Source organism: Schistocerca serialis, chromosome 3 (assembly GCF_023864345.2).
Source record: "Schistocerca serialis cubense isolate TAMUIC-IGC-003099 chromosome 3, iqSchSeri2.2, whole genome shotgun sequence".
NCBI lineage: Eukaryota > Metazoa > Arthropoda > Insecta > Orthoptera > Acrididae > Schistocerca > Schistocerca serialis.
The window spans coordinates 439131971-439148649 of NC_064640.1; the positions used below are offsets into that span (position 1 = coordinate 439131971).

At 41.6% G+C, this 16679-nt stretch overlaps 1 protein-coding gene across 1 annotated transcript in view; it reads right to left on the reverse strand.

The window, feature by feature from the left end:
* LOC126470328 (spectrin beta chain, non-erythrocytic 2) overlaps window positions 1-16679 on the reverse strand; it is a 304767-nt gene that overhangs the window by 74653 nt on the left and 213435 nt on the right. The window contains exons 41-44 of the mRNA XM_050098113.1: window positions 13352-13539; window positions 8881-9083; window positions 8404-8632; window positions 4151-4423 (exon numbers count right to left, since the gene is read on the reverse strand). Coding sequence (XP_049954070.1) covers window positions 4151-4423; window positions 8404-8632; window positions 8881-9083; window positions 13352-13539 — 893 coding nt within the window. The remainder of the gene's footprint in view (window positions 1-4150; window positions 4424-8403; window positions 8633-8880; window positions 9084-13351; window positions 13540-16679) is intronic.

Here is a 16679-nt window from a genome sequence, read left to right on the forward strand (position 1 = left end):
GCCTCAACTGTTACTTTACTCACATCCCCGCTGCAATTGCCCCAAAGAAACACCGACCAACAGTCCTGACACGTTTCTCCCACACTGACTATTCACGGGAGTCAGTCATCAAACCTAACACTAATTAGCTAAACCACAGCTACAAACATCATCACTGCCAATGCTGCCGCCATGAATTTACAATTTGCAGTGGTTGCCTCTGCCAAGGAACCCCTGATGTAAGACCCTGTACCACCCACCTGATATTATGACATCCTGACAACACAGCAGTACAGCTGGTGATGATTGGCTTTGAGTGGACTGCTCTGGGCAGTTTTCTCCACTTTACCGCTACCTCACTGGTTTGACTGGTGTGAAGAAACGTGACTCCAGCTCGTGCAATATTGCTGTCCAATCAATGCCAGCAGTGTGGATCATAGTCTATTGGTGGGTGAGTGTTGCCAGTACTTGCAACCAGTGCTTTCCCTCTCTGTATCCTTAATAACCGGTAGTTACTAGATGTAGTTGGGTGAGAAATTTACCACATAAGAGATGCTTCATCATATTCTGAATCAGGTTGCACAGTTGTGCGAAGATGACTATTTTGACTCACGAACAGAACAAGTTGAGGACATCCAGAAGAGTGGAATCCCCATCACCACTTCATCTATCTGCCCTACTATTGTCCTTTGCTGTGTCTGCTTTGATCAGACTGACTTGTGAGAGGGGGGGGGGGGGGGGTGGAAGGGGGCCCAAGGGTGAAAATTGAGTTTTTCTTGAGAATTTGAGCACTAGAGTGACCTTGGGTAAGTGGTCAGTGAACCAATTCCTGAGTCCAATAGGGTTAAAACTGACAGACAATGTGCAAGATTACAATGCGTTATGAGAATCTGTCACATGTAAACTTCTGGTGATACAGAAGCTAGACTGCATGAATGCTGTCAATCAAAAGTACTAATAAGCTCCAGAGGGAACTACTTAACTAACATCTCTATAGGGCACGGGAAAGGGCACAAGGAATTTATGGACTATGTTCACAAAGACAATAAGAAAATGTACACCATATAGCTGCAGCCACACCAGCCGCACCACACTGTGCTGCACAAAACAATCAAAAAGAGGTTTCGTGCAGTGTGGCATGTCTGACGTGGACATCAAACTGTGCCTCTCTGCACAAAAACAAACAAGTTCTATGCAGTTTTGGTGCATCAAAGGGAATGGTTCATTGATGTGCAGCTGCAGCTGGATAGTGTTTCTCATTTTCCATTGTTATTGATGCGCAGACGTGCATGCATACACACTGGAACATTGCGGCACATCTAAAAAGACCCTGCTTCATTCTGTGCTGCTCTGTGCTGGTCCACACTCCTCTGCACCACATGTTTGTGTGTGGCACAGCCAGTGTGGACACAGCTTATCAGAGAGCACAGAGCACAGAAGTGGGTGAGGTAGGACATGCAGTCACGAGAGTCAAGAAATGTGTTCAAATCCAAGACATGCTACCACTGTTGCTGGCCAGGTCTTACAGGTCAGGATTGCAATGTGCCACTGTGTGAGAATTATGGCCAAATCGCTACCAAGAGAGAGAATGTAGAGAACAGCAAAGGCTGACATGTGCTAGACCACACAGCAACATGCATGTATGAAACAAATGCTTAAGTGCTGGAACCACTGGGCAGTGCTTCTGGTAAACACAGCCACTGGTCAGCAGTGTGCAATGTCACTTACAAACTTTTGTGTAACCAATATAATAGTGGAGTAGAAAGGGAAATGTTTATTCGAAACAGGGTGCACAAGTGTCAGTTGTTAGTCACTGGTTCTTTAGGTCTGGTAGTATGGGTCTGCCTTTCTGTACTTTAAGCAGAGTAGGAGGAAATGTTGCCATAAGCACAGTAGGAGGATATGTTGTAAGCTCAGTGGGGTCAGGCCATCACAACTCCCAGTTCTGGATGAAAGTACCTCCTCGAGTAGGCAGCAATTACGATACTATTCTTTGTTTAGATTTCCTAGCTTTGGATTTTGAGATAATCTACTTAAAGTAGCACATTATAGAGCCTGATGTGGTTTCAATCCTCATGGGGTCACAGTAGAAGATAACAAACTGATTTGATATTCATTGGACTGTTGCCTGTAAACACGTGCCACGTCAGTGTTCTTGGAAGAGAGCTGTAGTGGTGATGTTGTTGTTCCCGGGTAGTGATTTGCGATGATGGAAAAAACTGAGATTTGAGCAGTGATTATGTACTTCTTAAAGAAAGGTATGAAAGCAAAGGACATTCATGCCGATTTCCAGAATACACTGGGGGACTCTGCTTCTTCATATTCAACTGTTGCCAAGTAGACAAATGAATTTAAATTTGGTCAGGAGTGCTTAGATGATGACCCGTGCAGTGGTCGGCCAAGATGTGTTACTATTCCAGAAATCATTGCAAAAGTGCACAAAATGGTCATGGAGGATCACTGATTGAAAATGTGTGAAATTGCTCATGGTTGCCAGATGTCATCTGAAAGGGTATATCACATTTTAACTGAAGAACTACAAATGAAAAAAATTATCTGCAAGATGGGTGCCGCCATCAAGACAATGCGCATCCGCACACATTCCATCATCATGGCAAAATTACAGGAACTAAGGTATGAATTGTTGCCACGCCTGCATTATTCACCTGATACAGCTCCATCAGACTTCCATCAGTATTAGAAAGGTATTAGAGATGACAGACAATTTTCTCCTGTCCTCATTCTCACTCTGGGTGGGATATTTTCACTGGGAATTTGTCAGTCTTTCTGTTTCATTTTCTATTATTCAGTACGTCATTTCTTAGAAATATCACTGTGAACAGATCAACTGCCTTTCTCCAACAATACTTTAGAAACTTCCTAGCAAACTGATCCTGACCGACCATCCACATTCTGTCCCATTTTATAACATACAAAATTTCTTATGCTTAATGGATCGTTGTTTCTCCCACTTGCCCTTCTCTCCGTAGCTAACCAAGTAGGTAGCTTTATCTCTCAGAGACTAATACTACACATCAATTTTTTTCATACCGGTAGTTCTGTCAGCCTAATCATATTCATAGTTTTGGCATCTAGCAATCTGATTAGCGTTCGACATATCACACTTTTTTGGAAACATTCTAGTGTGTAACATAACTGACTTCCCGGTTTCTGTTAACATCACTGTAAATCCTGTTAAGAATTTCAGAGAAAAGTTGTTCCATCGGCATCTTCATAAACTGTGGAACATGTTACTACAATTTTTAGTAAGCAGCTAAGGCAATGTCTTGTAATAGCGTGGAAAGATATCACAATCAAAGTCACCACTGTACAATTTTACAGGACAAGAAGTCACAGGATAACAGAATTTTTCTGAACTACTGAAGGGGTATGTTCAACTTTCCCATGGCACAAGAGGCCCAACTTCATTTCAGAAGAATAAACAATACCTGTTCCCACAGTATAACCCATGTTGCTGATACCTTGGGAGGCAAGAACATTTTCTAGGGCTGGATCTCAGGGTCCTTGTGAGATGCTCTCAGATGATAGCTTTCACATAATACACCATGACACTTGCACATTGCATAGCAGGACAAACTGGAAAATATTTTTAACACTTTCAAGTGTTTTAAAATTCCTGCTGCACAATTTAAATCAATTAGTTTCCCCATGTTCAGAGAGTGCTGATTTTGCAGCTGTATGTTCTATTAATGAAAATCTGCTCCAGTTGCTACTAAGAACTTTATTAAGTCAATGATCAGTTTCAGCCTTTATATCAGGCCATTTTAACTGCTGTACAAAAGCATTTGTGTTTCTCTACAGTACAAAATCCCACAAAATGGACAGATTTAAATGCCAAAACCATTTACTGACTTCATAAAGTTCTTATTGGTGGGTGGAGCTACTTTGCAGTCATTAATTTAAATATATTCATTTACTCTCTACACATTCCTATGGTCTTGCAACATCACACTACTTATGTTACCAAACAGAAAATTTTTTTTATAAAAAGAATGGTATGTTGGGCTCCTTATAAGCAGTCAAGCAAAGTAAATCTAGTTGCAAATGGGTCAACAGAAAATTCATTTTTTTCTTTATTAGCCACAAAATATCATCAACATTACCAAAATTTTACCTAATGCCACATATTAATAAAATTTATTTTGCTTACCTTTCTTTCATGGTGTAATTCAAGCATAGCCTCTGCTTCAGCAATTGTGGCTGGCAGCTCTGACGAATCTATACGTTTAATCGTATCAGCAACCCACAGTTCAAGTTCATGCAAATCTGCATGAAATTTGTGTAATGTGTGAGCAGCAGATAATGCTTTCCGTCTCTGATGAGCAAGCTGCTGAAGAGCACGCCAGCTTTCTGCCAACTCGGCCAATTTGCCACGAATGTCTGGATGTTTTTGCATCAAGCGGCGTGCTTCATGCTCATGATCCTATAACACAAACAAGAATTTACAACACTGCATAATTTACTTGACATTCACACTTAATTTATATTTTATTTTTCAGCTAAGATTCAGCTCCATGTGAATCACAGATTTTTCCAGTTTTACTGCAACATACGCACAGGTTGTGGCTTGTGGTGGCTAAATAGCAATAAAAGACAAGTGACTTAACAACCCTCCAAATTTTGGAGAATTTCAAAACTATTATCTTGAAAAGAGAGTTGTATGGTCTTCTGCATTTGGAATGATATAGTCACAAACCCACTGGCCTGTGGCTGTTACAACAATCAAATAAGGATAAAAAAAAACTTCTGCATACTACATGGTAGCAGATATACATGAGTGACAAAGTCAAACAAAAAGTTTCAGATCTAGAGGTTCCTTCAATAAGCATAAAAGAAGACCGGGCTTTAAGAATAATGATTATTCAAGGATTAGGTAAGAAAGTCACCCAGGAGAATGTGCCAAAAGCAACATTGTAGCACATAACTAGCAAGCCAAATATGACATACTAAAAACTGGTAATTTTTAAAATCTGAAGCTACAACTGTCAGAGACGCATGGTACTGTCACATTAATGTGAACATCACCTATGTTCAAAATGCAATAACACCACACAGACAGCAGGTGGTGGGTGGCAGCACTAGCACTGGAGGGTAAACAAAGCATGTTGGGGGGTAGGGGATGTGGAAAACTGTGCAGTCACTTTTGTAATGCAGAAATGGAGCAACTTATCTGATGTCCAAAAGGACATGATCATTGGCTTTCAGGCCCAGAGTGGAAGCATTTCTGAAAAGCTAAGTTTGTAAACTGTTCTTTTGCTACTGAGTTTAAAGTCTACTGCGCATGGCAAAATGGCGCTACCCAAAACCAGTGCTGACGCAACTGTTGTGCACCACACACCATAGATGACAGAGGTGAATGATGGCTGAAGAGATGTGTGTGGGTGTATAGACGAGCAACTGACCACCCAGATGAACCAAGGGGTTACCAACAGTGTCTCATAAATGACCATTCAGTGAACACTGCTGCATATGGGCCTTCACAGCAGGCACCTGGTCCATGCATCCAAGCTGACTGCTGTTCATCAGCAATGACGGCTAGAATTTGCACACCAGAACTGCAAATGGACTTCCAATGACACTTCATCTTTACATATGACTCATGTCTAATGCTCCATCAGACAGATGAACAGTGGGGTGCATGGTGTGAAGCGTCTGAAAGCAAACACCCTGCAACAATTGTCAGAAGGATCCAGGCTGAAGGAGTGTTTTTGTAGCATTCTCTGGAAGATCTCATCATTCTGGAAGGCACAATGGATCAACAAAAGTCTGCATTTATACTAGGAGACAATGTCCACCCTTATGTAAATTTGTTTTTCCTCAGCACAATGGCATCTACCAGAAGGAAAATGCAACATGTGACACAGCTTGCAGTGTAAATGCATAGTTCAAAGAGCACCAGGATGGGTTTATCATACTCCCTAAATTTAAACCCAATCAAGAATCTGGGGGACTACCTCAATCGAACACACACTCTCTCTCTCCCCCCCCTCCCCCCCCCTCCCCCCCCCCCTCTCTCTCTCTCTCTCTCTCTCTCTCTCCCCCTAATTATTCAGTTTTGTTTATGTACCTGTTGCCAGTTAAGTGCTTCATTTATATGGTAAGTAGTAACCATCACTGCCTCCATTATTCAGGTGGGACAGGGAAGGACAAACAGTACCTGTGTGCACAGATGATATAAAAGTGTGTGGCAACAAAGCAAAAGAAATTATGTTTCTGCTGCTTGCTCTCTCTTACTACCTATTTTCGTTAGATATGTTAACTAACACTCATTCAGTCAGCTGGTCATGAAAAGTGCAGTTACAGAGATTGTCACAGTGATTGAAAATTATTGGTAATCACAGTTGGAGGGATTCCCTTCATGAAGAACAGGATGTTAAACTGGTATTATCTCTTCAGAATGGTTATGAAGAACTAATAGGGGAAAGGAAATTGTGCTGTCCTTGTTCTCTTAAAAATCAACATAGCATATTAAAAAGTGAGGAAAATATTATAGGCACAGCTACCAGTCATGAACAGAACAAAAGTGTTAATTAAGACATTGCAGGAACACTTAATTTATACCCAAATGAATCATCAATATTCAGAATACAGTGTGCTAAGATAATGTATCTAAGGCATCATATCAATCATCTTCTCCATTCCTAGCCAGGACACTGATACCAACTCTCCAGTCCAATAGCAAACACTATGCAGAACAGTTACACAAAACAATGTGGATATTAATTAATAGTATATAATGAATACATGATTGTACCAAGCATGATCAGCATCTAGTGGTAGAGATATCAGTGTTGCAACATAGTGTTTAATTTTGTGCTAAAATAATCCTTTTGCTCATAAAATTTTGCTACCAATGGGAATCATTGTGAAATTGTGCATAAAAGCTACTAATCACAAGGAGCTACATATTATTCTAATGGAGCATCCAGAAAAAAATACTCCACTAAAATTGAGAACTGAATGCTTAAAAGCAACTGAAGCAAAAATTATTCACAACTGTTACTTGAATTTCTGCAACAATTGCCGGAAACTGTATCTTACATACACTATGTGATCAAAAGTATCCCCACACCTGGCTGAAAATGACTTACAAGTTCTTGGCGCCCTCTATCGCTAATGCTGGAATTAAATATGGTGTTGGTCCACACTTTGCCTTGATGACTCTCGCAGACATAAGTTCAATCAGGTGCTGGAAGGTTTCTTGGGAAATGACAGACCATTCTTCATGGAGTGCTGCACTGAGGAGAGGTATCGTTGTCGGTCGGTGAGGCCTGGCACGAAGTCGGCGTTCCTAAACATCCCCAAGGTTGTCTGTAGGATTCAGGTCAGGACTGTGTGCAGGCCAGTCCATTACAGGGATGTTACTGTTGTGTAACCACTCCGCCACAGGCCTTGCATTATGAACAGGTGCTCAATCATGTTGAAAGATGCAATCGCCATCCCCGAATTGCTCTTAAACAGTGGGAAGCAAGAAGGTGCTTAAAACATCAATGTAGGCCTGTGCTGTGGTAGTGCCACACAAAACAACAAGCGGTGCAAGCCCCCGCCATGAAAAAACATGGCCACACCATAACACTCCCGCCTCCGAATTTTATTGTTGGCACTGGCACTACATACGCTGGCAGATAACATTCACCGGGCATTCACCATACGCACACCCTGCCATTGGATAGCCAAATTGTGTACTGTGATTTGTCACTCCACACAACGTTTTTCCACTGTTCAATCATCCAATGTTTACGCTCCTTACACCAAGCGACGTGTCATTTGGCATTAACCGGTGTGATGTGTGGCTTATCAGCAGCTGCTCAACCATGAAATCCAAGTTTTCTCATCTACTGCCTAACTGTCATAGTACTTGCAGTGGGTACAGATGCAGTTTGGAATTCCTGGGTGATGGTCTGGATAAATGTCAGCCTATTACACATTATGACCCTCTTCAACTGTCGGCGGTCTCTGTCAACCAACAGACAAGGTGCGCTCATACGCTTTTGTGCTGTACATGTCCCATCACATTTCCACTTTACTATCACATTGGAAACAGTGGAGGAAGGGATGTTTAGGAGTGTGGAAATCTTGCATACAGACATATGACACAAGTGACACCCAATCACCTGACCATGTTCAGTGTCCATAAGTTCCATGGAGTGCCCCATTCTGCTCTTTCATGATGTCTCTCTTTCATGATGTCTAATGACTACTAAGGTTGCTGATATGGAGTACCTGGCATTAGGTGCCAGCACATTGCACCAAATAGGAAAAACATATGTGTTTGGGGGTGTCTGGATACTTTTGATCACATAGTGTATAAATAATAGTTCACCATCACTTATGGAAGTATATTATTTTACACAATGTTAACGGCCTTTGAGTAACACATCGGGTACAAAATTTAGCACGTACCTTCAGCTTGTCTTCAATAGCAATCATATCCCTTTCAAGTTCTTCGTGCTTCCTCTGCAACTGCTCTACAGCTGATAGATCACGTCCTACATCCTCTGAGCTCATTGCAACTGCCTTTTCTGCAACTCTCTGACTTGTATCATCCACATCACGATTGAATGCATGTACTTCCAGAGCTCCAGCTAATTTTTCCCTATATTTACTCAAAGAACCCTGTAGAGCACGCCATCTGAGACAAGGAAGAAGTTCCCCATTATGATCATACTTTTACTTTCTACTTCAAATCCAATAAATTAATTCCAGTGAGAATATTATATTTCTTTTATTCCTATAAGCCAAAATGGCAGTAATATTTTATACAACATCTGTATCAAGCTAGATAATTGCTATGTTATAAAATAGATAAATGATATGTTATAAAATGTTTGTAAATAGTGTGATGACCTAAAAATCCCAAATTTTAGCTGAAAATCTTACTTGCTGTTCAAGTCATCTCGGCGCTGGTGTACGCTACGGGTATCACTACGACCTTGCCTAATCAACTTTTCTGCCAGAACATTGATCGACTTCATACGAGAGTCATCAACTCGCATATCTGAATCAACATCATCAAGTTTACGTTGAAGCTCCAAGCAGTGCTCATAGTCACGGCCAGTGTCACCAGCTTGAACCATCATTTCCTACAGATGTAACAAAAGAAGGGGAAAAAACATAAATGAACCAAAAGACAAAATGCATTGTAAACAACAAAGAGAAAATACAGACAGAAAATATACAAAGGTTTAGCATTAGACACCAAGTATTTTGGTTTTCATTTCTTTGGGTTTCATCTCCATTGCACAATCATCATCCTGTTTTGAGACACTTAGTTCTCAATGTTCTCTTTTCCATCTCTCTTTTCTTGGTCACATGTTCTACTGAATACTTACATCTGGCAACTTCACACAGGTAATAAGAAAATATCGCATCCACATATGCATACACCAATATACACATATTGTGCGCGTGTGTGTGTGTGTGTGTGTGTGTGTGTGTGTGTGTGTGTGTGTGTGTGTGTGTGCGCCCCACCCGCTCTTTTTAGTGTCAGTAACTTTGAAGAAAATTTTCATAATTATTATAAGTGCAAGAAATTCCTTCCAATTTAGTACCAGTCAGAGCAAAATTTGTTAATAAAATTGTAAGAGTGTTGTGAATATGACCACTAATGGAGTTTCCCCACAATCACTGAAAACCTCGATAACAATTGCTTTTCACAAGAAAGAAGACAAGCACAAAACTAACAACTTTTGACCAATCTCTCTCCTCCAAATTGTGTCCAGTTTAATTAATAGTGTGGTGTCTGCACCTGCACTCCTACTGAATGGCAACTGCAACATACCCATGTCTCACAAGTGGCCCAGCCTCAGGCATGATCCGTTTCCTGCACAGATGTCTACAAGCCAGCACAACAGTAACAGTTCTGGGTAGTGGTATAAAGCAGCTTGTTATTACCAGGAAATCAGGATGCTACTACTGCAGGCACTATTCTTGCCACGTGCCAGCATTCCAAGTCATGATAGAAGGCACAGCCATTGTAGGACTCTCTCTCTTCACACGTAACATACTCGGAAATAATTCGTGATGTATACCTCCGTCTTGGTAGTATTTAGCCCAGCATGTGGCCTCCAAGAAGCCATTCATCAACAGGAACTGCATCACGCAGTTGCATCAAATGCTCCACAGTTACTCAATTAGAGTAACTCTCGGCCAACACTGATCTCTGCTGATCTGACAAATCCTCCTCTCAGTGGAGACTGATTCACTGATATAGGCCTTTAACTCCACCTCACTGTTAGGGCTCCATCGCACAAGTTCAATGGAGTTGGCTCCATCGCACAAGTTCAATGGAGTTATCAGCTTGGTGATATCTCCTCTAGTAACTCCCTAGGTAGTTACATTCTAAGTGGTATGTCTTCCTGTAACCCTCACAATCTGCACAGTTGCCTGATAGTGTTATTTCTTCCTGTAACAGTACACTCAGCAAATGTGTTGTTACTTCTAGTCTACTTGACTGTTGTTTTATCTGTATGTACCAAATTCCAACATAACAGATTGGAGACAAGGATAGTTTCGACCATACAGCAATTTCTTCTCATTTGCTGCCCCCTCCAGTTCTGCCAATGCTAATTCCTGTTGCTTCCCCACAGTGCAGCATGACAGGCATTTCCCAAGGACAACAATGCTTTGGGCAACGGACTGGTGATGAGGGTACAACTCTTCCTGTCAATGTCCATTTCTGTCATTAGCAACACTATTTCACATTTTGCAACATCCCTTTCTGTCATTGGTGACACAGTTCTCGATATTGTTATGTCCATTGCCATTGTTACCACCTAAAGTTACCAATTTCTTTGCATTGTTACTCATCTCTTTAACAGATAAGCAACAATTATCTCAATCTCATGACATACCAGGTTTAGTGACAACATGCTACATTTTTGCCCTCCGTCAAGCTCAAAGTTGTTTCTACTTGCTGATTAGGTCTGCCAACTTTGCCAATATAGCTCTAGTGCCCAACCTTTTTGGTTCTTATCCTGTCATTAGCATGAGGCTTTTCATTTTGCCTTTGGTTCCATCTCTCATTTTCTGCCCTGGACTTAATGTGACCTCTATTATATCATGCCTTTTCTGTATGGTCTTCTTGCCTGATACTCGGGCCTTTTTCCAATTTCTGGGTGAGAGGACTATAGTATGTACCAGCAGCATTGAGCCCCATCTGCCGCCCAACCACCACACTCCTCCACCATCTGATGCTGCTTCCTGCTGCATCTGCATGTTGCAGCCACAGCAGGCCTTCTTCTGAGGATGGCCTTGCTTGAGATGTCTGTTCCCCATGGGACTCGAGTTCCATTCCACTGCAGTGAACCTCATCTGTTGCCTGGTCTCCGCCCTCCTCCATCCACACCTGACGATGCTGCACCAGTCACTCTGTCCATTTGATGGGGTGAGGCAGTGATGGGTGATGTCCTTCTTGAGGGCACTGATAACTGTCTGGCAGCACCACCACTGGCCCCATGCAACCAACCTATCTGTGTCTCCAGGGTCTTCTGGGCTCCAAGGAGCAACCACCTTCGGTGCGCCACTCCTTCTCCTCCTCCTGCCAGCCTCCTTGGCTCAATGCAACCCTCCATTCACCATTCTTTACCTAAGGCCTACATTTCCTTTCCATGATCTTATGCATAATCCAGTGGCAAGCACTCAACATACCAATCTTTCAAGTGCTCTGCCTCTTCCTGCAGTGCTGCTCTATACACTGGATTCTCTGGCAGTTTTGTTCTCAATGGATTCTTCCACTGCTCTGTCCTTTTCCATTTCCATGTTCTTTCCTTGCCACTCTACACCAACAGTCCTGATGCAATGACCTATCTTTAATCTGTTTATTGTTTCAGTCACGCTATTCTTGCACCACCCACACTGTTCGCCATTGCTAGTGCGACATCTGCATGGAAACATCTCTCATCCTTGGATGACAGTTCTGGGGTCTGGACTGCAGTGGTTAATTCCTCTCCAGCCACAAGTAGTCACCTACATGACCCAGGGAAGGCACTGCTCCCTTTGGGGTCACCTATCAATGCCGCTCCTTTCAGAATCTGGTGGGCTCCACTGTCTCTCTCCGTGTGGGAGTGATTGAGTACAGGCTCTGCGGCAAAAACTCGATGGCTTTGACATATCTTTCTCCAAATGGGAATGGACTGAGTGAGGTGGTGCTGTGGGTAGCACACTGGACCTGCATTCAGGAGGATGACAGTTCAAACCCGTGTCCGGCCATCCTGATTTAGGATTTCCACGATTTTCCTTAATCGCTTCAGGCAAATGCTGCGATGGTTCCATTCACAGGGCATAACCAATTTCCTTCCCCATCCTTCCCCAATCCTCTGGAACCAATAATCTCACCATTTGGATCTTCCAGCTGCTTGCAAGGTGGCTCTACCACCTTTCTCACAAGGAATATGAGATGCAGTGTCCACACCTATAATACGACCAGACAGCAACCATTGCACAGTCACATCTCATGGGTGGTCTAGCCTCAGGCAACATCCATATTCTACCAAGACCTGCACACTAGTTCAGTAATAACAGTTACGGGTAACAAGCCAGCACAACAGCAACAATTACAACACAACTTGCTATCGCCAGGAACTCTGGACGCTAACATTGTAGGCACTATTCTTGTCACCTAACAGTGTTCCAAACATCAAGAGGAGGTGCTATTTCCCTCTACAAGTCATGTTCCTGGAAATAGCCCACGCTCTGCATTGGCAGTACCTAGGCTGGCGCACAGCCTCTGAGAAGTTAGTCAACATCGGGAGTTATGCCAGGCTAATGTACAGACTGTTCCACCATTCCTCATTCAGAATAACTTCCAACCAGCGTGACCTCTGCTGATCTGATGAATCCTGCTCTTGGTCAAGATAGAGGATATATTTGATTTGGTGCTTCTTCAAAAGCCAACCAATTTGAGAGAGATACCATCAACATAGGTGAGAAAATCATTCTCATCCATTTCTCAATTACTTCTGACTGCTCACACTATTTAACCCAAGTGAATGAAAATAGTTCTCATAGTCCCTATACTCTGCATGCATGCGCATTTCAGGCCAACTTCCATTTAAACTGATTTCCAGCAGAAGCTGAGAATGATAAACATCTGTCTAAAAGAAAGATTGAGTTTTTACAATAATTTCTCTCTTTCAGAAGGCAAAACATTTCTGTAAAGTAGTCTAATTATCTATTACAAGTTGTATGTTCTAACATATAACACTCCTTATCACTGAAAATATACTGTACATCAATGCAGTAATTCAATAAATGAATAAATGCTGTTATACTGTTCAACTGTTATACACCAAATTCGAACCCAGAAACAAAATTTATTCCTGTACTTCAGATACTTCATTAAATATATTACCTTGTCTCTTATCCACGACTCAATCTTTTCCACTTGGTTGTTGAACTCCAAAATATCTTGGGCTTCTTCCAACCCTTGACCATGATTATTTGAGTCTTTCAAAAGCTGACGCCATGCTGCGAGCAGATGTTCAAGCTGGGAACGAATTTCACGTGATGCTTTGTGTTTCTTCGCAAGCAGCATTTCACCTGATTGTAAGAAAACCTGTTATGTATTTCTAACTCACATCATAGTTGTTATTCATTGTAATTAACTACGAACATATGGAACTTTTTTCTTGAACAGCAAATGGCAAAATTCTGAGTCATCTATTACAAAGAGGCTTTCAAACCCACTCTGTTGCATCATAACCGCAAAACACAATTATGCTGATGGGCAAATATTTATTTTATTTATTTATTTTTTGCTGCCAAAGCAAACAATTTACTTCTGGTAGTAGCTCAAGCACAATATCTAGCTGTGTTATGTTAATTTGAGTTCTTTCCAATTGGGTAAATAGAGACAGCTTACATCTATTACCTACAGCAATTATGCAATAAACATAGATTATGAACAAGTTTCCCTACCAGACAGTAGCACTGTGTCACTAGTAACAACTTTGAACTTTCACTTCCTGAAGAGATATTCTTTAAATATAAAAACATCTTTGAAACTGCTAAGGGTAGATAACAACTGTGATTCCACAACGTCTTACATATTATTTCCTGAAAGACAACACATATTTCATGTAAAAACTCTCTTTTGTCTGCAATAGGTAATTTAAGAGCAAGAAAGAGTCATTAATTACATCTTGGTGAGAGTTAAGGGAAACAGCCATTTAGACAGACATCCATGTCATTCAGCTGTTAGCACTATGAGGGGATTTCAAAATAAAAGTTACACATTATTATGGCACACCAAGTAATTTTTATTTAATGCTGCAGTACACTTCTCAGATACATTACAATATTTTTCAATACAGACCCCAAGTCTCTATAAACAACTGTCTGAACATTCTTTCAATCATTCAGTTCCTCAACAAAATACATCCGCTCCTTGGTTATGGAGCCATGCAATGACCACTATGTGAATGTCCTCATCACTCAATAATCTATCCCCCCCTGCGCAAGAACACCTTGGTAAAAAGATGGAAACCACTTGATGCAAGATCTTCCTTCAGGATCATCATCACCCACATATGTGCAGCCTTCATGACAATGTTGCATCATTTAACTATGACTGGATGCAACATTGCATTTGGTCCCTACACCACCAGAATTTCGTAGTGAATCTTCGTGAAATTTAGACAGTTTTCCCATAAGACTTGTTCTGTACCAGATACTTCAATTTTTGAGTACACTTCCAGCTGCTTCACCACTTCAGTCTCACACTGTGATGCACCTGCTATCCATACTGTTTCCAGAATTTATGTCTGCAGGATATCCAGAACATGTACTCTGATGTGCCACTCTTGTTGCACAATGGTTTTGTTATGAGATCAAATGTGTAATTTACTTTCTGAGGTCACTATGTGTGTGATCATAAATAAAAAAGGGTTGCTCACCAACCCATACTGCAGACAGCATGCAAAGTCAAAGCTTGTTACTGTTTTGATTAAATGGGTTGTGGTTCAGAGGAACATACGAAAAGTGCTAAACATCAATATTGACTTGAGTTTCTTGGTAGCATGTTAGCATCATGGGAAACAGCACATTTATTCCTGTCTATGAGATTCAGAAGCACCTAGGCTTTAGCCAATACTGCAGCAAGCATCTCTCGCAAGAGATTTATCACTTTCCACACTTGTAACTAAACTGTTTGGTGGTTGTTTGGTTTTTTTTTTTTTTTTTTTTTTTTTTTTTGTTGGAGTTAAAGGACTAGACAGTGAGGTCACAAGACCCTAGATCAAGAGGTAATTTATCTGGAGTTAGCGACATCCGCCACAAATTTGATCAAATTAGAGTATGCAGGAGTCATAAAAATGAGGCCTTGAAAGCAATATTGATGCCATAGCTGAGATATAATTTAAAGATAAGTGAAAGTAGTTTGGTCAGACCAGTACATAGGTCAGAGCAGATGAGGCTCGTCTATGTCAGGAGAGAGTTTTGAGTAGCACCTCCCCACCAACCCAATTAAAGGCAAAGACAATTAGAGTGTAAAGAATGCCTTCTAGCCAAGAGATGCATATTAAAAAATCGAGAAGGATAAAAAAGTAATGGGCATCAGCCAGACCAACAATAATAAAACAAGGTGAGGGAAATAATCAGGTCAGTATATATGTGTGGGGCCATGTGTGTGTCACCTGGGACTGTGCATGTGACAGAGGCAATCTCTCCCACAGCTATCCCTACCCCAGTCCATTACAGTCTACATCTACATCTACATTTATACTCTGCAAGCCACCCAACGGTGTGTGGCGGAGGGAACTTTATGTGCCACTGTCATTACCTCCCTTTCCTGTTCCAGTCGCGTATGGTTCGCGGGAAGAACGACTGTCTGAAAGCCTCCGTGCGCGCTCTAATCTCTCTAATTTTAGATTCGTCATCTCCTCGGGAGGTATAAGTAGGGGGAAGCAATATATTCGATACCTCATCCAGAAACGCACCCTCTCGAAACCTGGCGAGCAAGCTACACCGCGATAGCAGAGCGGCTCTCTTGCAGCGTCTGCCACTTGAGTTTGTTAAACATCTCCGTAACGCTATCACGGTTACCAAATAATCCTGTGACAAAACGCGCTGCTCTTCTTTGGATCTTCTCTATCTCCTCCGTCAACCCGATCTGGTACGGATCCCACACTGATGAGCAATACTCAAGTATAGGTCGAACGAGTGTTTTGTAAGCCACCTCCTTTGTTGGTGGACTACATTTTCTAAGGACTCTCCCAATGAATCTCAACCTGGTACCCACCTTACCAACAATTAATTTTATATGATCATTCCACTTCAAATCGTTCCGCACGCATACTCCCAGATATTTTACAGAAGTAACTGCTACCAGTGTTTGTTCCGCTATTATATAATCATACAATAAAGGATCCTTCTTTCTATGTATTCGCAATACATTACATTTGTCTATGTTAAGGGTCAGGTGCCACTCCCTGCACCAAGTGCCTATCCGCTGCAGATCTTCCTGCATTTCGCTACAATTTTCTAATGCTGCAACTTCTCTGTATACTACAGCATCATCCGCGAAAAGCCACATGGGAATTCCGACACTATCTACTAGGTCATTTATATATATTGTGAAAAGCAATGGTCCCATAACACACCCCTGTGGCACGCCAGAGGTTACTTTAATGTCTGTAGACATCTCTCCATTGATAACAACATGCTGTGTTCTGTTTGCTAAA